The sequence below is a fragment of the Loxodonta africana genome, chromosome 21 (genome assembly GCF_030014295.1).
Source record: "Loxodonta africana isolate mLoxAfr1 chromosome 21, mLoxAfr1.hap2, whole genome shotgun sequence".
Classification (NCBI taxonomy): domain Eukaryota; kingdom Metazoa; phylum Chordata; class Mammalia; order Proboscidea; family Elephantidae; genus Loxodonta; species Loxodonta africana.
The window spans coordinates 44,215,837-44,236,240 of NC_087362.1; the positions used below are offsets into that span (position 1 = coordinate 44,215,837).

At 54.3% G+C, this 20,404-nt stretch overlaps 1 protein-coding gene across 3 annotated transcripts in view; it reads right to left on the bottom strand.

Moving 5' to 3' along the window:
* The window catches only part of VAC14 (VAC14 component of PIKFYVE complex), a 103,273-nt gene that overhangs the window by 41,773 nt on the left and 41,096 nt on the right, over window positions 1–20,404 (bottom strand). For all 3 annotated transcript variants that reach the window (XR_002787469.2, XM_010596806.3, XM_023556665.2), the window contains exon 13: window positions 7,127–7,283. Coding sequence is in view for 2 of the 3 variants with exons in the window: in XM_010596806.3 (XP_010595108.1) it covers window positions 7,127–7,283 (157 nt within the window). In the remaining variant the exon portion in view is untranslated. The remainder of the gene's footprint in view (window positions 1–7,126; window positions 7,284–20,404) is intronic.

Sequence of the window (20,404 nt, forward strand, 5' to 3'; positions counted from 1 at the left end):
TGCTGGTTCTAGCCTCCCAGAGCTGGTCGGAGGCATTATTGAGCATGGTATAAGAGCCAGGCTTGGGAGTCCGTCAGACCCGGGGTCAGACTTGCAGTAGCTGTGCAACTTTGGGCAGATTTCTTAACCTCTCTAAGCCTCGGCTTCCTCATCTGTAGAGTGGAGGCAATGGGTCTCTATGAAACGGCACATGCATGGAATGCACTCAGCCTGGGCTGCCACAGTCTGTGCTCAACAACTGGGGCTGCTGAGGCGAGCACACATCCCACGGCAGAGCGCTGCATGGGCAGATACTCTCACTGGCACCTCCTTCCAGAGAGTCTGTGCAGGCTGCATCTCAAAATGGATGGCTGGGGCTTGGGGAAGAGTCTGGAGATGTCTGGGTAGGGAAACGCCAGACCTGGGACAATTTCATAGTGCCCTGCCAGGAGGGACAGAGGGTACAAGGAGGACAAGGAGTCACCTGTGACCTTTTGTCTCCACCGGAAAGGAAATCAGCCCACTTCGGCAGGCAGGCTTCCCAAAGATGGCAGAAGAAAAGGCCTGGACTGCTCTGGACACAGCCCCAGACTCCTTAGCTACCACCTTCTCTCTGGTCACACTGCCCTTCGCCTTCCACACACCAAGGTCTCAACGTCCATGCCACACAGAGACCCTGGAGCCAAGGCCCTTACGTGGGAGGGAGGAGGGCAATGCTCATTCTGCACAAAACTCCGCCAACAATTCCTACTCTCCCAGCACTATGGATGTTGGGAGAGCTTCCTCGGCTTGCCCCTTGCTGTGCTCCCAACCTTTAAAGATACAAATAGCAAGAGGCCGGACACTGTGACGGGGGCCGGGCACCCTTCCGAGACTTGGCTCTTGGGAGGCCAGAGCTGCAGCTTTGAGGCGCTGCTCAGCCTGGCCTGCTGCTCTCGGGAATGAGGCCTTTCACCCTCCAGGCAGGGGTGACCCTGGGCTCCCACCTGCCAAACCACTGCCCTCTGAGCAAAGGAGCCTCTCCAAGATGGGGCCTGAGCCTTGGAGAGCCTGGCTGAGACACTAGCTCAACAGGGAGGGACTACAGGCCCAATACGGCAATCCTTGGCACTTGTGGGTGGGTTGGTCAAGGATCTGCAAGTTCCTATCCTGCCCAGGGTAGGGTGGCCAGGGAAGCCCCAGGAGTGGACAGGAGCTGTCCCAGTGCTCACTCGTACAGGTGAGGGCCAACTGGATCTCCCCTAGCCTCAGTTTCCCTCCTCATCCACCAGCTTTTCTTTGATCTAAACAGCCCTCGGCCTAGGTGGCCTGAGATGGAACCTGAGAAAAGATGTTCTCAGGCAGGGCTGTAGCATGGAGGAGGAGAGGGCTGAGAGAGAAGAAGGAATTCACTCCGGGAGTGTTACTACTGGAATGGCAGGATTCTCTCATCTGAAGTAATTTCTCCCTAGGGTAGTCTGCCTCCTCCCTGAGGGAGCACTCAAAGTGCTGCAGTTGAGGCACTTCCACCCACATTTGAGCAACAGCTCCTGTACTTAAGCCTCCACACACCTGACAAGCTGGGCTTGGCAGCCAGCCCCTGCTCAGCAGCTCTGACAGAAGCCAACTCTGCTGAGCCTTCCCAACGTGCTGGGCTCTGGGCTGTGTGCACATTGCTCGTGGACACCACAGCTACCCCTTCTACATTTGGGGAGGTAGAGTGTCACTCCAGGAGAGCAGGGCAAGAAGGGGCAGAGCTCGAGGAATGGGTACTCAGGCGGTAGAATACATGCCCTCCAACACTGTGCCCAAGGGCCTGCAGACTACAGGATCGGGAGGACCCAATTCAGTGGCACACCTGACAGCACCAGAACCTTCCAACCACTAGAGATGGGCGGGGGGGCGTGGTGAGCTGGTCTGGCTCAGGCACAGGAGTGCGGAGAATAGAATGAGGAGCGACCTGGCATGTGCCCTGGGAGATGGGCTTCCTTGGAGGCATGGAGGACCACGGTGTGAGGGGAGTGCAGTGCTGGCCAGCAGCTACGGACAAGGCCAAATGCCAGTGCTGCAGTTATGGTTTGGCCAGCCAGGAGCCTCTCCTTACTGAGCTCCAGCAGAAAGTTCACGTGACATGACGCCTGGCCGTGGGGCAGACAGATGCTGTCGGGAGCTCTCTGTACATAGAACCAGACTGGTGTGGTGATGGGCAGGGGTGGGGGAGCAGCTCTGCAGATGTTGCTAAGTGAAACCTGATGGGGCGACATGGGAATCTGCAGAACGTCTCACAAACAACCTTCCCAGGGATGTTTTGGATTGAGTTTTGTGGCTATGACGTGAAGGAACCTCACATGTCAGGATAAAAATAGCTCTGCCTCAATGCACAACGCAAGTTACAGTTCAACAAAACCAGATGTGAAAACATTAGTCGCCCAGCTCAGGCCCAAAGAGGCCCTGCTCCGCTGCCCGCCTGCCTCCCTGCTGGGGAGGGTCAGAGGCTGGCCAGAGCACAGACACTGTAGTCTAGGACCCCCAGGACCAGCCCCAGTCCTGCTGCTGACTAGCAGGGCAGTCCTGGGTAAGGGACGGCTTCTCTGATGCGGGTCTCCATCTGCAAGGCATTGCAGGATGGGGCAGCTCCATGGAAGGGCTGTGTGATTAGGAGGTGGCTATGGAACCAAGGAGACAGGGCTGGGAAGGTGGCTTCCCTCTAGATTCAAGTGGCATGGAGGAAGGCGAGGCCAAGGAAGGGGCTGGAGGGGTGTAGGGTCTGGTGAATTGGAGAGGATGCAATGCCCCTCATGCAGTGTGGACAAAAGAGTAGTTAAAATGTGGTAGTAATGGCATCTTTGGAACACAATCCAAGAAGTGACCACATTCTTATCTGTGGGCAGGTTCAGCTGAGGTTGGCGAGGACAAGTGCCCTCTGCCCGCCTGGCACAATTGCCAGATCCAGCGGGAGCTCCAGCTGCGCGGTTCAGAGTGAGAAAGAAGCTAATGGGTCGCAGCAGGGCCCAGGAGCTTTCTTGCTGAGAGGCAGTGGAGGGGCTGAACAGCGCCTGTCACAGGAAAGCTGCGGGAGCTAGGGCTGGGGCCCTGGCAGCTCTGGGACAGCAACGAGGAGGAAGGAGGGATGTGCCCCAGGTCAGGGGCATGGATGGGGGGGTTCCATCTGGTGACAAGTGAAGGCCTGGGGCAAGGACACGAGAGGACACCTTCCGGGGCAGAGTGCTGGGGGAGCCTCAGACCTTGTAGAGCTTGGACAATTAGCCCTGGGCCCCTCCTCCCATCATTTTAATTAACTCTGAAAAATGGGTATTGACCCTTACTGACTATCTGATGCTGGAGGTCCAGTGATAAGCAAAACCTGACCCCTGAAGTCTGAGAGGGGGCTTTTCCCATGTGGGATCCTAAGCATTTGGGGTGGGACCCGAACTCCCTTGTTTTGAGAGCTCCTGGGTGATGCTGGTGCTGCCACCACCTGTACTCTGAACAGCAAGGGTCTAAGAAGTCAAAGCCAAGAGAGAACTGGGTGTGCGCCCCACCACCCATGTTCAGTGTGATGGGCAGGAGGAACCGAGAGGAGGGGCCTCTGAGCTGGCCTTAAGCATGCACACAATCTTGTAAGGCAAGGACGAAGGCAAAGGCAGTACTTCACACATACTGTGCACTCACCTTAGTGCTATCCATGGCGGTGGACAGAATCCCAACCACCCTTCACCCTCCTTGACAGTGGGGGACATGCAGTGACACACAGAGGTCAAGGGCGGGTGGGAGGCTGGGCTGGCCTGCCGGCCTAGGTCTCTCAGACCTTAGCACCGTCTCCTGTGTGTGGGAAGGAGGGCCTCCAAGGCTCAAAGGGCAACAGGTGAGGTTCCTTGGGGGTGGAAAGGGTCTGGTGCAGCTGGAGGTCGTACAAGGGCAAGAAACAAAGAGCTGAGGACAGAATGGGGGTCCCTGAAATCACTGTGAAGACTGGAATGCAGCCCTAAGAAGTGCCAGGCAGGGGCCATGGCCTACACCCAGAGGAAGGCTTCCTGTGCTCTGCATCCTGAGGTGGTGAAGGGAGCAGATGCTCAAGCCACTCCTGGCTACCACCTACATCTTAGTAGATGTCATGAAGAGTCAAGGAGCTCATCAGGTGAGGGCTCAAGTATGCACATAAAGTGCTTACAACAGTGCCTGGGGCTAGTAAGAGCCCATAACAAGCAGGCAGCCATTATCACTGTCACTGCTATTATTAGGCAAAATGCCCCAGAGAGGGTTTTCTGGATTTCTTCAAGAACTTGTTTCTGTCTGGGGGCAGGAAGAGGCTGCTGACATTTGGCCACTCTTGCCTGGGTTATAAAGGAACAGCACAGAATCAGAACATTTCGTTTTGGCCCATGTTTTCAAAGCTAGGGGTTAAAACTCCACCTGGGACCAGAGGGACCTGCATGGAACATTGGCATGAGCAGGTGGTAGGGGCGGGCTATCTTCCCCAAAGGTATACAGCGCTGCAGCCTGTGAGCTCTCAAAGCTGTGCTCCAGAGAGTGCAAGGAAAGCAGTTTCCAAACAGGAAGAGGGTCTGGCTCTGCAGCCTCTGTCCATGTGCTCAGCCAGATGGAAACAGTCTGCGGAGCAACGAGAGCAAGTGAGCTAGCAGAAGAAGGAGTGTACACTTCCTGCCTGCTTCCTGACCCAGACAGCCACCCCAGACAGCCTCAGTGCCAGGGAAGACGGGAGAGGGGGCAGGGCCAGGGACAGTAATAGCCCTGGCTTCTCATGGTCTTCTGCTACTGGTTTGATCTTGACCTTTTGAGATCATGGACCTGTTGAAAAAATCTGATGACAGCTGTGTACATGCATGCGTGTCCACATGTGGCTCTGCTGGGCCGTGGTCACACATACATATATATACATTTGTGTGGGATGTTGGTGGTTCTCACACTCCTTGAAGTTCACTGTGGGCCTCAAGTAAAGAACCTATGGTCCACGACGTTGTGTGTCCTTGGAGGAAGAAGGCTGGTTGGCTACAGCCACTTCCTTGGTGTTCTTTACAGGATGAACTCCTTCCCATCTGGCAGCCTTTGTTTTTCTATGAATTCAGGACAAGTCCCTGGATGATGTCTGCCTGCCTTGGTGAGCTGGGACAAGAGTTACCATTGCCACACTTCTTGTTAGCAACTGCCCATCCTGGCAGGGCCAGGAGCTGGGTTTCAGAGCACTATACCAAACAAGTCCCTCTCAGTCCTTCTTCCCAAGTAGCCTGGGGCCCCAGGGCCTCTTACAGCATGAGATCACTGGGAGTGACGAGGGGGTGTGATGTTGCAGGGCTTCCAGGGACCCCTGCCCAAGGGCATATACCCACCTCTCCAGTGGGGATGGGCCATGGCCTGGAGCTGCCCTAGCCTGAGCAGCCCCTTGGGTCTTGGCGGGCCTATAGCGGGTTTTCCTGCACATCCCTCCACCATCGGGTACCCATTTCACAGTCAGTAATGTCTCTGTGCCTGAGAGAAAGGAACAAAACCCCTCAGAGATGAAAGGACAGATCACAGATCCTGGGAGGATCAAGGTGTCCTTCCCCTTCCCCAGGGCTGGGCTGCCTCAGAGAGGTTTTTGCTTCTAGCACCTGAGGAGACATGACTCTATGACAGATGCCTCCTGGGAAGGGAGATCCTAGGGCCTACACTCAAGGCCTCCTCCCTATAGGCTACCTTCTCTTGGCTGCTGCCCCCATCAGTTCTCCCTCCTGTCGAGGCTTCCCCTCCCCCTTTTTGGTCCTCACACCCAATCTCTCGCATTCCAGCCATCCATCCCAGGGACTTCAGATTGACCACAGTGGCTAACTTTGGGACCCAGAATGGAGGATAGACCCCTGGGCTGTGGCGCTGAAGGTGGGCACACACCCCAGCAGGGATCAGGATATGGGGCCTGCTGCCCGGCCATGGCCACTGACCGTCTGGAGGAAACGGGGCTCACTGGCCAGGAAACAACTGCATCCTGGGAACAGGAGAAAAGGAAGCTGCTCTGTCGCCTGGGCCCCTTTCTGTCTTCCTAGCCGTGGTCAGAGACAGCCGGAGCTTGGGACTTGAGGGCAACACACACACAGTGGAGGTGGCCTGAGGACCATGGGGCCCCTGGGAAATCTGCTGCAGAGGGTTGGGGAGCCCTTGTCTTTTAGTGTTACTGGCAAGACGTCTTCAATGCATGGGTCTTCTGAGACTTGGCCTGGTGGCTCCTAGAGTGTAGTCCAGCCTGCAGGGCCCTGGCAACTCCCAGGGACTCCTTGTGCTTCTCATGTACAGGCCCTAGGTCCTGGGCAAAACCAGGCTGAAAGACTCCTGAGACAAGGTTCTCAGAGCCAGGCATCTGATGCCCTCAGGGCTCAGTGAGGTGGGGTAATGGGGGAGGCTGAAAAGCATCCAAAGCAAGTTGACACTTGGCTTCTGTATCAAAGGATGAGCTGTCTAGGGACCCATGTCGGATGTCAAGAGCTGCTCAATGGACACCCAAGCAGACACCCGAGACTGTGTGGTGCTTTCCTACTGACTTGTGTCCTTGGGTGTTTTCCAGCATTGGATTGCTGGAGGAAGCGGGCATGTGCCTGGGAGGAAAGAAGCTGGAGTCCACTGTCTGGAAGAAGACTTGGTCAGGTATGGGGAAAGGAAGTCACGGGATGAGCACTAGGAACGCACGGCCACCTCCATGTCCAAGAGCTGCCCAGAGACAGCCTGTTGGAATTGTCTTGTCCTTCCCTGGGCTGCCTGCCATGTTGTGGGCTATTTTTAGTTGCTTGGTGAGAAAGGAAATGGCTGCCTAGCCTTCTTCCACCTGTGAGACCTGAGACTCTAAAGCCCCCATCACCTGACTGGGGAGATGATCAGCTGAGTCAGATGGCTCAAAAGTATAAAAGGGTACTTTGTCTAGATATGCAGAAAGATGAGGAAGAAGGGATATGACGGTCTTTCCCGGAGGGTTGCTGGAGTGTGGGCCATGATGAGGTAGAAGGAGGGGTCCACCTGCAGAGCAATGGCTTGCTGGTAGGAAACTCAGTGATCCCTTATGTCTTGGCGAGCTCCAGACTCAAGAAGGGCAGCCCAAAGGACTGCCTTAGTCCAGGATGAGAACCAGAGAACCAGAACTGGCATTTCTAGGGTGCCCGAGGCTGGCACCAATGGGGACACTTACCAGGAATGTGCAGCAGGCTGGCTCTACCAGGGGTGGGTACCTGGAGCTCTGGGTGGCCAGCCCGCAGGTCAGGGCCATCAAGTGGGCCTGGGTCATCTGTCTGACCTGCGGGGGAGGAAGCAATTTCTGCTAACACCTCCAGATCCTTCAGGATAACCTGCAAGGAGAGAAGGAGAGGGTAAGGGATGGACCTCCCTCGAGAGATGTGCTGAGCAGGGGTGAGGCTGGAGACAGAGAACTGCTTCCACAGGGTGGAGAGGGGGCTACACAGAGGACAGCAGGCAGCGGTAGTTGCGAGGTCTGGAGAGAGCAGAGCTGCTTCTATGCTATAGAAGAGCCTAGGAAAGTTTAACAAAGGATGTGGATTTAAGAGAATATTAACAGGCAATGGACCGGGCAACTGAAAAAAGAAGCCAGAACCTGATGCCTGGCAAGGCACCTTTCCATGACCTTCCTCTCTGGATTGTATGGCTGGGGGCCTGGTACCTAACAGGTCTCCATGACACGAGGAACTGAGGCACCAGTGTGCCTGAGGTGGTGGGGCCTGCTCTGATTCCACAGGAGACACAAGGTCTCTGGATCCACAGGCTCCACTTCACCCACTTGTCCTGCCTGCTCCTTCAAGCGATGGCTACTCCACTCAGGCCTGTTTGTGTAGATGGACAGATAGTTCATGTCCTCTGAGGTACACAAGGGCAGCAAACCCTTATGGTCAAATGAGGCAAGTGAGCCCGCATGGCGGATGGGGCCAGGATTGCTCTGGGTGAGGGCCCTGAGACCACGCTGGACACAATGAACATCTGAGGTGTCCACCAGGTGCCTATTTTCCTGTCAGAAAAGGTGCTGGGGAAGAACCACCAGTACCTGCGGGGCCTGGCCTACCTGAGGTCTGCCTCACCTTGAGAGGCTTCCAGGACCAGGATGCTGAGGTGGAGAGGCCAGAGGAGGAAGCTGCCCTTGATCCTGGCCAGAAATAATGCCCTCACTTGTCATTAGCCTCATCTTATGCGTGAGGACTCTGAGGGTTGAACAGTTACCTACTCAAGGCAACTGCAAGTGTACTTCAAGACCAGCTCTGATCCCCAAATGTGAGCCTGTTAAGCTATATTGGGCTTTGGAGTCAGACAGTCCTGACTTCAAATCCTGACCTCAAATCCTGACCCCGGACCAGTTAACTTCATCTACAAGTCCTGTCCCCCACAACACATGCGCGCACGCACACACCCACCCATCTCCTGAGCACCACCTGTGGATCCGGAGCTCGGCTAGTTGTGACTTTGAGGTCCCCATCTCCTGGGGGAGAGGCTGGTGAACAAATACCGAAGATACAGCTATGTGCAACAGGCATTAGCAACTCGGCCTGCGGGGAGCCAGGGAAGCTGTGGACATACTTAAGGAGGAGTTTGCCTAGGGAATGAGGGTACGGAGAGGTATCTGAAACTTTTCCTGACCTAGCATGAGCCATTCATGGACACACAGGCCCATGTGGCACATTTTAGGAAACTAAGCCTTTGCAGCTTGGGAGAGTGGCAGCGGGGAGAGGCGGGGGAGAGCAGGGTATGGCTAGAGATCAGGAGCAAGTGGCAGGCAGGGGCTGATCTTAAGACACAGGCAGAGGCGTGCGAACTGGCTTTGCGGTGATGGGGGCCTCCGTTTCCTTGTATGTGAAGATGGAAACTTCCACCTTGCAAGGCAGTTGTAACAATCATAGGAGACACTGTACATGCAGAGCAGAGCACAAAGAACAGGCCCACCAGGAAGGCTGGCTCCTCACTCCCACTGTGAGGTTTTCAAGCTACAGCCAACTTGTTCAGTGGCCCTGACTCCACAGCCCCGGCTGCCGTGGCTGGGCAGAGACAGTGGGGCAGGCACTGAGGGGGTGCAGGCCTCCCTTTTTCCACGCCACAGAGATGGCCTCACCCCTTCTCTGTCCCACCTCCTCCAGCCCCCAGTGGAGAGCTCAGCCAGAAAGGCTGCATATTTTACATTTTGATTCTCTTATTTTAGAGTTTAACACCAAATGGCAAATGAGTGCAAACTGCACAATTAAAGCTGGAAACGCTGTCTACAGGTTCCTTCAGGAATCCCAGCCACTCCTCTGTGCTCACATATCAAAAGATTTGGCTCTGGTCCCCAGTGGCTGGCAAAAAATCCTGAAGCCCTGCCTTAGGCGATACCCTGTGTGCATGTGTGCACATAGCGCCCCTTCTGCCCCTTCGCAGGGAGTCAGGAACAGGATCGCCACCTCCTTCAGCCACACATCTCCTAGAATGGAGGGCCAGGAATGGCTCGAGGCAGGGTCGGGGAGCCTGAGGGGAGCCAATCGGGGACACTAGGCGGCCCTGACATCCAGGCTACCATTCCCATGGATCCCAGCCTCTGCCTGTCTCCCAGCCCACCACTAAGCCTGACTCAGCCCAGGAGCTGAATTAACTTAAAGGCTTTGGAGCGACGAGCCTGATGTAGAGCAAGCCTCGGCCCCTGCCAAGGGAGGAGAAGGGGCACTGGCAGAAGGGAGAGCACAAGTAGGCAATGCCAGCAGGGGCCTGGGACGGCTGAGGCACTGTCCTTCTAGCTGGGCCTGACTTTGCATGTCTGTCCCCAGGCCAGGGTTTTGGCGCCTCACCCACCTGGGGACTCGCAGACCCTCAGGTGAGGGCAAGAACCTCTGGGAGGAGGGACAAAGGTGGCCTCAGCGGCCTAGGTTATGGAGCACTGCCGGTGCACTGTGCTACCACCCCTGCTTTCTTTGGCCTCTGGAAAACCAGATCCCACTGACGTCCATTGCACAGGCTACTGGGCTCGTGCCAGTGCTGGCCTGCAGCCCCTGGCTCTGAGAACGGGAAAGGCTCAAAGGAAGCAGGAGGAAGCCACCCCAATTAGTATGCACTACACAGCCTTTTACAAAATGAATATAAAACACTTGTGCTTTCTTTTTGTGTGAGAGAAAGAAGGGGGGGAAAGAGAGGGAGGGAAGAAGCAATATTCTGCAGGAGCAGGAGCGCCTGCCGTTTCCATGGCAACGGGCTGGGGGTGGAGAGGGCCATCAGCTGGCCCCTGGTTCTGGTGGGGAAGGCCATCAGCTGGTCCCTGCTTCTGGAGTGAGCGGGCCAAAGGTGGAAGGAAAGGGCTAGGGGGCCACTGGGTGTGGAAAACCTCTGACAAAACAACTCTGGGGGTAAGACCTCAGGGGCGAGAGGAGGGGGCTTCGTGCCCAAAATGGCTTGGCCAGCAAAGACCAGGAGGCCAGAGGATTCCTGCAAAAGCCCTGCTTTTTGGAGGTGATTTTACACAGTAGGGTTTCACCAGCACAGAGCCTGTTTCTCTGGGAAGGCATCAGTATCTGGAGGGGCCATGCAGGCTATAGGCCCCACTCTATCTTTGTGGCCAAGGACAATTTCTCCAGGAGGCTGGGTGTACCCTCCCTTCTTTTACTGGGCCACCACCCCCCGCCACAGACAGCTCTGGAAAACCACTTGCACCTGGCGGCTCCTCGGTGCCCTGGGAGTAGCTGGAGACCTGCCAGCTCTGTGGTGCCAAGTCACTAGGCCAAGAGGCTCATCCCCACCTCCTATAAACCTCCTGAGCACGAAGTTGTAGGGAGGAACTCAGCAGATGTGGAATAAGTGTTGCCGAGTGGCAGCAGCAGGCAGGAAGTGGAGAAAAATGGCTGTGAGTGACCCCGGCTGAGGTGGATGGCTGGAGGGGCCTCCACTTCACTCCACCCTCTTATCTTTAAGGAACTTTTGTCCAAGGTTTTGATGGGCCACTGCTCGGCTGATCAGGCCCTGGATATAACCAGCTTAGCCTTCTAGCCTCCCAAGGAGGGGACTCTCCTCCATGCTGGGGCCTCAGAGGTCCCAGTCAGGAGACTTGCAAGATTGTTTCTATACGACGGGTATGGTGCTGGCAGGAGGGGTGAATTCAGTCTAAAGGCCTAGGAGGCTGAGGTCTGGCTGGTGCGGGCCACTGTCTAGGGCCATCTGATGCCTCTGCTGGGAGCAGCAGGGTGGAGAGCTATGGCCTTGGCTGAGACCCAGGTCAGGTTCCGTTGCTCCTTATTCTTGTGACACGGAACTGACCGAGGACAGGCATCCATGGGACCCTTGGCCCTCTGCCTGTCCTGCCTTCCTGAGGGGTTACAGTGTGTAAAGCCTGCCCTCTCAGTCCCTGACCACATGCAGAGTGGACCCTGCAGGGCCCGAGTGAAAGCCACAGGGGCTCCCACAGGACCCAGAGCAGTCGTGCCCAGGGACCTCTGCCTAGACACAAGGTGCAACTTGCCTGCCTGCCCAGGAAAGGGGGTGGTGCTTCTGAGAAACATGCTGGTCTACCTGTCCTCTCCCCTCTCCCCACCCAGTGCCATGCCCAGCATGTCCTTCTGCAACAAGGAAAGAAAGGATGGCCAGAAAAGAGGGCACTTACATTTGGGGGTGGGGACAGATGGATTGCTGAGGCTTAAAAAAAAAAAAATTAGACCTATTTATTTTCCCACTGAGGAAAAGAAAAGAAAAAACACTCTGACTGAAAACTTTTTATGTCTTGATAAAACAACAAAATCAACAACAACAAAAAAATGGATTATCTCTCTGTTGGTATTGTCTGGCTTTGAATGCAAGCCCTTAGGGATCAGGACTGCTTTTTTTTTTTTTTTTTTAAAGAAGGCTTTGAAAGTCTTTCCTAAGTGCCTAGTACTGTGCCATAGACGCAAAAGGCCAGCACCTGATGTTTATTTTTAAATTGCACTAATTAACAGCGATACACAGTTCCCCTAGCAGTAATCCTCTGCAGGTAAAGAACATAAAGGATGACCTGGCTGGGGTGAGACAACTGGGAGAACAGGTACCTGCCCCTGCCCCCAGGGCCTCTTTCCTGCTGACTCAAGCCACTGCTCTTTTGCATCATCCCAGGCCCCTAACCAGGAGGGTTCAATCTCAGCGCAATAAATTCTCCCCATAAACCGGGCAGGGCCCAGCAGCACGAGGGCTGCATACACACAGCTATAGCTGAGGGCTGGCTGTCTCCGGGGCACCAGTCCATGGCAACAGAGACAGATTACCCAATAAGCAAGGTATGCATGGGCTTCGTTGTGCTTACTTGCACAAATGTGAAATTGTTTGCTACAGATTAGTAAGTAAACACAATGAAGCCCAACGCATACGTTGCTTACTGTAAACCAGCGCATACTGTGCTTACTGGTTAATCCACTCTGCATGGCAACCTGGAGAGCTGAGAGTGGCACAGGCTGGCCTCTTCACACCCTCCCTCCAGTGGAGCCTCCTATCAGCTCCTCAGCAAGGGGCCAGGCTGGGATGGGATCAACTCATCATCCCCTGACCTCATGTTTGTAGGGTGCTTCTGAGCACCTACTGTGTACCAGACCCAGCCTCTGTCCTCTGGAACTCATATTGGAAGGCCTTCAGAGTGGGACAATGGCTATGAAGGGTGTAATGAATATACAGGGGGCATAATGACACAGAGGAAACTAGCCCAGTCTTGAGTGCTGAGGGCAGGCTTGGAGGGCCAACAAATAAGGCTTCCTGGAGCATCTAAACTGAGACCTTGACTAAGTTCCTTAACTTCTATGAGCCTCTGTTTGCTCTCATGTAAAATGGGAAAAACAACAGGGCCTCCTCTGAAGAGGTCATTACAAAGATTAAAGATCATGCAAATGTGATGCCCAGCATGGGCCTGGCCCAGAGCAAGAAGTCTGAAGTGCGGGCTCCTGTTAAGAGTAGGGATGGCCCCAGGCCTCGGCCTGCTGGGCTCATCAGCACTCCTTCCAGGCCTGAGGCCTTGTGCACTGCCAGTGGGGAGCTGCCAGAGACTTGTAGCGCATTTCACTCTGGCCATCTCAGGAAGGAGGAAAAATACCACATGGCTTGGAAAGAGCACTGGGCAGGGTGCGGGCTGAGAACAGGGGCCCTTGCCTGGCCCCAAGGACACTTTCTGGTTCAGAGCTGGGGCACTGCAAGTGGTTTTGTACACTGGTCCATATTATGGTTCTCAACCTGAGGTGTGCATCAAAATTGCCTGGGAAGCATGATAATACTAGCCTCCAGGCCACAGGCCCCACCTGAGTGTAGTAAATTCAGGAAGTCTGGGGTGAGGCTCAACAGCTGTATTTTAAAAAGCTCCAGAGGAAAGGTCAACAGTTCGAATCCACCAGGTGCTCCTTGGAAACTCTATGGGGCAGTTCTACTCTGTCCTATAGGGTCAGTATGAGTTGGAATTGACTCAACGGCAAGGGGTTTGGTTTTTTTGGTTTCCAGAGGATTCTGATGGTAGCCCTCATTGGAATGGCTCCACCGTGGAGCTTCTGAGCAGGTGTGACCTTGGGCCCCTCTATGTGAGATCACTTCCTGGGTACTCAGGTCAGTCAGGTTATGGGAGGCCCTGTAGGCAGCTCTACCCTGTAGCTCGGCTCTTGGTAAGTCCCCTTAGTGCAATTCCTCCTGCCCCAGAGGGGCCCTACTTTGAGAAAGTGAGCCTCACTTTCTCCCACCCCTCTCAGGGCCAACCTCTGCCTTCATGGGGGGCCTTGGGGGCCAGGCAGCAGGGCCTCACCCTACCTGCTTAATCAACCAGTGACTGTACCCAGCTTTGGGTCCTCATGTGCTCATCTGCCCAGGGCAAAGAATCTAGACAGACAGACACTAAAACCTCCCAATATACAACCTGTCTTCCAGAGTGGAACACCGCCAGCTACAGTGGCTCTCACAGATTTGCCCTTTGCTCTGAGGGGGCGCTGATGGGGCCACTGCAACACAAAAGTGCAGAAATATGGAAGGAGCAGGCGAGCAGAGGCCTTCTCACCAGGCCGTCCTGGGACTGCTACCCTGCCTGTGCCCCTCCTTCTCCCTGGCAACAAGACCATAGTCCCCCAGGACTCTCATGGGGGCTGAAGGCCCTATGCTGGGCTGTGGGAGTACAGAGGCCAAGGAGGTTGGGCCTGGGGCATCTGGCTGTTCCCAGGAAGAAGGCCTGGGGGCTGTGACTGCAGTCCAGCTCCTTTTGCTTGCTGGCCGGTGGCTGTTCTTCCTCTTCTTCCTGCTCCCCGCCACTTTCTCTCAGAAGCCTCCAGAAGAAGCTGCAGGGAGAGCTGAGAAAGGGCGAGTGTCCCTGGCAGGGGCCCCAGAGGAGGAGGAACGCAACAGGAAGAGGGTCCCTGTGTTCCTGAGTCCAGGGTCGGGCTGCCTGGGCTGGGCCGGCTTATCTTCTCATGTGGGGGGCTCCTGGCAAGAGGAATCACATTCTGGCACAGATATCTGGCCCCTCAGTTCTTGGGGCTGAGGTTTCACCTTATCACTGCATCTGATTGTAGAAAAATCTGCAGAAGTGACGCGGGTTGTGGCAGTGGTGTTTTGTTTGTTTTAGAGAGTGGATGGAATGAAAATTGGAGCGAAATAAAAACAGAAGCAAGGATATGAGGAGAAAAACAAGCCCCATTCTTAGAAAAGACTGTCCACTTTTGAGCAGACAGCATTAGTATTCCAGGGAGAGAAGTCCAGACCACACAGATTCAGAGCTGGATGGGACCTGGGATGATCTGGTCCAGCCCAGCACTCACAGTAGAGCCCAAGGTGCGGGGATGTTCTGCAGCCTGCTCGGGGTCCCGCAGAGGTTGGGTGATGGCTCCCACTCCCCACTCGGGCAGCTTCCCATTTTCCACCGGTGGTCCCAGCCTAGCCCCAGCTTTTCTTGTAGGCGAGGACCAGACAGGAGGAGGGTGAAGAGACTTCTGGAAACAAGGCGCTGGAGGGGAGCCGGGCAGGCCAGTGAACAGCCTAGAGGCAGCGCATGGGGCCCGGGAAGGTGCAGAGCTGCCAGGAAGAGACCTTCCCTTAGAGCTGGCACCCTGAATTCAGACTTGTAGCCTTCTGGACTGTGAGAGAATACATTTCTCTTTGTTAAAGCCATCCACTTGTGGCATTTCTGTTACAGCAGCACTAGATGACTAAGACACCCACGTTGCATCAAGCTAGGATACTCAGTGGGGATTCAGATGCTCTGGAATCACGTAGCCCCGACTTCCATTTCTGGCTCCTGGCGGTGTGACCTTCGGCAAGTTACTCTCCTCCCTCACGCCTGAGTTCCCTCACACACCAGATCGGGGACGGTGGACTGCGTGCAGATTCATCATGATTGCAGACGCAGAGCCCTCTGGCAGAGCAGATGCTCCCTAAGTGCTGGCTTCTGTCCTGCTTCCAGTCTCCTCCCAGATGAGGGGGGTCCAACCTATGCTCTACACACATGTAGCACCTCTACTTCATTCTGAGAGATGACCCACCCAGGGACGGGAGAGAGTCACCTGGCAGCCACATAAGTTGGAGGAGGGACTCAGAGCCTCCCCATCATTCCTCACGGCGCAGCTCTCGGGTGTGGGGCCTCCCTCCCTCTGAGTGGGACCCCTTGAGGAAGTCTCTGCTGTCACTCACAAAATCCCTTTAGAGCAGGGAGATGAGCCCCCGGCCCAGCTGACTGACCCACCAGACCACAGTGCAAGGGTTCCTCGAGGAAGGAGTCGACAGGGGGACTTCCTTTTCATAGTTACTCTAAAGCTAGGGGAGAAGAGAGAAGGAAGTGTGTGTGTGTTGGGCGGGGGGGGGGGGGGGGGTGGGGGGCGGTGAGGCTCCTCCTGGGTTGAGAGTCTCTGCTCTGTAGTGTTAAGGATGCCTAGCTTCCAGGATGTTGAGAAGACTCTGGGGAGAATGGCTCTGAAGGACTGACCGCAGAGTAAACAATTTGTAAACACAACTGGGCCCTTTTGGAACTCAACGAATCTTAAGATTTTACTCTGAGTTGAGATGATGTGGCAGAGAGTGGCCCCCATACAGGTCTTCAAAGATGATGCCACATCTCCTCCTTGCCCTGGACACAGGCAGCCAACTGGGAGCCCTTCCACCTGCACAGCCAGGGAGGCAAGGATGAAGAGCTGCCTGGTGGACAAGGGGTGAGGCTGGTGCTGAGTGCAGCCTTGCTCCCTGCTCTGGGCCAGGGGCCCAAGTCAGAGTTAGCAGCTGTGACTCCAGGGTGCTGGGAGGCTAGATGAGAAAGGGAGAAAAGTACAGAGGGGGCTCTGGTCTTACTGCCATCTTAGTTCTCCACTTTCTATGACTAGGAGGCTGAACAGGACTCACTCCAACGCCCCTGCCTACCCTGGCCACCTGCAGGGGGTCTGTGTGGGCCTTAGGCCTCTAAAGACAGGCAGGAAAATAGGACAGAGGCCAGCTCTGTTCCAGCTTCTGCTGCTGCAACTGAGGCAAGAAGGTTTTAAGAACAGACATGGGGACGTGCTTAAGTGGCACAGTCAGGACTCAACTCCTGGATTACCTGACACCAAAGCCTGTATTCTGAACCACCAAACCGCACTGCTACCTGGGGAGCAAGTAGTACTGGGAAAGGGATGCCATTCAAAACCACAAAATAACGAAAGTAAACTTAACAATAAATTAAGGTCTACAAATAAAGACCCTAAAGCATTCCTGAGGGATAGCAACCTGACTTCCATAAGCGGGGACGAGCCCTGCTCTGGACGGGAGAGTTCAACGCAGTCAAAAGGTCAATTTTCCCTAAATTAATTTGCAACCAAAGACACAGCAGCCATTTTAAGGGGTTGTCACTAAAGGCCAGGGTCTGTGCTGGTAGTTTATGCTCTGTCTCTACAACAAGAAGCTATGAGGCAGGCGTAGACACCATTAGTCCCATTTCGCAGGTTCACTGAAGCTGAATTCTGTGCCCAAGTCCCCGCTGTGAAGGATCAGAGCTGGGATTCAAACCCAGCTCTGGCAGCCAGCTGTCTATCTAGGTCTCTTCCAGGACCAAGATTACCCTGAGAATTTTAAATGTGGGTTGGGAGGCAACTGTACTTGGGAGTAGGGGATCATTCTGAAGTTTCTCCCAGGGTAGCAGCACTGTTAGGAACATGGAGACACCCCAGTGCCCTCAGTGCTCACAGCTGGGAGCATGGCCACCCTCACGGAAAAAGCTCAGCGAGGTCACATGGCAGCTGCCCGGCTCACGAGGCAGCCAACAAGGCGCACTGTCTGGGTGGTGGGAAAGCAGTCCCACCTCCCAACTCAGGTCTTGCAGGACAGCCTTGAGTATACTCCCTGCGTGCCATGCCACTCAAATCAGGGTCACATTTTCATGTGAAAATAAGTCATTGGATCTCTGGCTAATGGGAGGATTTCTACTCTGTGTCAAGAATATTAATTTGACACCTGCAAACTCCTTTAGACAAAAGGGATTTTCAGATGAGGCCTGCAAGGAGCAAGTGACACCGAGGAAACAGCCACTTATCCTGAATAAAGGAAAAGCAGAGACAACAGAGAATGCTAGGGGGTGTGGATGGCAGAGGAACAGTGGCAGGCAAGTCACCCGAGTAAGTCACATGCCAATGGGACTGCTGAACTCAGCGGTGGAGGAGAGCTTGGTCTCCAAGCTCTTGCATCATTAACACCTGGGCACAATCTGTTCCCTGAGGGCACTGGCTTTCACCAAGGGTGAGGAGTATGAGATTTATCACCATCTTACTGGAAGAGAAAAACACTGGTAACATACACGACAAAATTTAATGTCCCAAATATACAAAGAGCTTCTACAAATCAATAAGAAAAAAGGACAAAGAGTATGGAGGTGGAAGGGAAATTTTTTTCAAAACATATGCCTAATTGAGAATCCTTCTCAAGAACTGTGGAATAAAACGCTAGAAAGCCTTTTTGTTTAGAAAGCTCATGAGGAAACGAGGATGATGCTGTAACTAAACACAAGCTCCCCACCTCCCCAGCTGGTTCTGACATGGCGCCTCGGACTATACTTGTTGACATACAGCGTGGAGGTTAAGCAGTTAAGAGGACGGGCCTTGGAGTCAAACACATCTGGCTTTGAGTTTGGGCTCCACCACTTCTTAGCTGTGCGCATGTTACTTAACCTCTCTAGGCCTTAGTTCTCTGAGCTATAAAATGCGAATAACAAAAGAGTACTTCCCCAGAGTTGTTGTGAAGGTCTGCAGACACTTCCAGTGAAGGGCCCAGCACAGTTCCTAGCTAACTGTAAGGGCTTCCTTAAAAAAAAAAAAAAAAAAACCCAAACCCATCGCCATCAAGTAGATGCCAACTCATGGTGACCCCTGCATGTTAGAGCAGAACTGCTCCATAGGGTTTTCAATGGCTGTAATCTCACGGAAGGGAGTCCTGGTGGTGCAATGGTTAAAGCTCCACTAACCGAAAGATCAGTGGTTCGAACCTACCAGCTGCTCTATCGGTAAAGACTACAGCCTTGGAAATCTCATGGGGCCGTTCTAACCTGTCCCATAAGGTTGCCGTGAGTAGGAATCAACTCGACAGCAATAGGGATCTTATGAAGTAGACCACCAGGCCTTTCTTCTGCAGCACTGCTGGGTGGATGCGGACTGCCAACCTTTCAGTGAGCAGCAAAGCATAAACTATGCCACCCACAGACCAGGGACTTCATACATATAAACTATTATCAAGAATCATCCAAGACAATAGGATAACCTGTGCCTGAGGCGCCTATGCTAGATGCTAGGTTAGTGAAGGAAGCTTCCACGAAGCCCTCAAACAAGAAAGGGGCTTCTCCCTGCCAGGCTGTGGGTGCTCTTGTTTGACCGAATATACAAACAGATTTGAGCTCCAAGGAGCCTAGTTCGAGATCAGCCCTAACTGCCCAGAGACTGGCACTCTGAACATACCAGGTATGGAAGGGACATCCTAGAAAGGAGCTCTAGGAGAAAAGACTTTTCCTGGTTCACGGCTATAACCCATTGCTGAGTTGCAGTAGGCCCTAAAGGTCACCAAAGAGATGGGGCAGGTGACACTTAGGAACGTGATTCTGGGGAAGAACAGGATTTTGCAGAATCAGGACTCATCCCCAATGACCAAAGTCCCTAAGCCCCTTTCCTGGAGGTGGGAAGGCAGGGGCTTTTCTCTGTCACACCACCCTTCAACATGTCCCCAAAGTGACTTCAATTCCCCCACCAGGGGAGGCCCATGAGATGCGTCCAACGCCCTGACAGCATTTGCCATTTCAGCAAATTGAGTTCCCAGCGGCTACCTGAAGAGAACTGCTCAATGGCCTGCATCTCCTGCTCCCTTTAAATGCACACGCACACCAAAACCAATTTCCAGCAAAGGAAGCTAGATGGGATTAAACAACTTAATTCAAAGGACTAAAAACTCAGCGGCTTCCAGTGAAGTCCTTGGGAAGGAACCAATCAGCTGAGTTCTTCTCTTCCTTTTCATATTGAAATGAGGGCCGTGACTGAGCAATGAGTCACAGGCAAAACTGGGCCAAGTCCACCTGGGCCTGGTAAAGCGGGTACAGGAAGGGAAAGGGAGGGAGGGTGTGTGGGGGGAGGTAAGGAGAGGATGGGCAGGCAGGCAGGGTCAAGGGCACATTCAAGACTACAGGTCTTGGATTTTTTTCTGGAAATTCAGTATCTCTACCTAGAGCATCTAGAGGCTGATTCCTGTCTGTCCGTTTCTGAATCTACTATGTCCAGCCCAGGTTCAGGAAAGCAAACTCACGTGGCAGGATAGCTGCCCTGGGACCTCACACAAGCCTGTACCAGCCCAGGGAAGACCGGAGTACAGGTAAGCAACACTCTGCTCCTTATCCCCCCACCCCCAGCCCTGTCCACTCCCATGCTCGTACTGGGCAGTGTGGGCAGGTCTGCAGATCCATGTGCCTACTGCCTCGACCCAGCAGAAGGGGAGCAGGGGGCAGGTCAAGGCTCAGATCCTCAGCATCCAACATGAAGCCTGAGGAGCTAGTACAGAGGGAGGAAACGCCCACCTGCAAATTCTGTCCCCTTGCAGTTCTACTCTGCCCTGTAGGGTCGCTATGAGTCAGAACTGACTCGACGGCAGCGGGTTTAGAGGGTGGCTGGGAGGCGGGGGAGTCCCGACAGAGAACCACCCTACCCTAACTCCACAGAAAGGAACACTGGCTAGCATGGCGTGTGGCTAGCAGCCCTCTGCCAGACTACAGAAGGACCCAGGGCCCAGGTTCTCTGCCTCCTGGGCCGGCCTCCCCATTCTGGTCCTCTCAGAGGGGCTACTCCTGCTGCCTGGGGTCTGGGCCAGCCTCTCCCTTTTGCACCAGCAGCATTTGGTGCAAAAGTTTAAGGGTCTAATTTCATACTAGCGGTCAAAATGGAGTCCAGCTCAAATGAATAAAACAACTGACGCTCACGGAGTACTCACCATGTGCCCAGCACAGCATTTAGTATTTTACACAGGTCACGCATTCTCACAA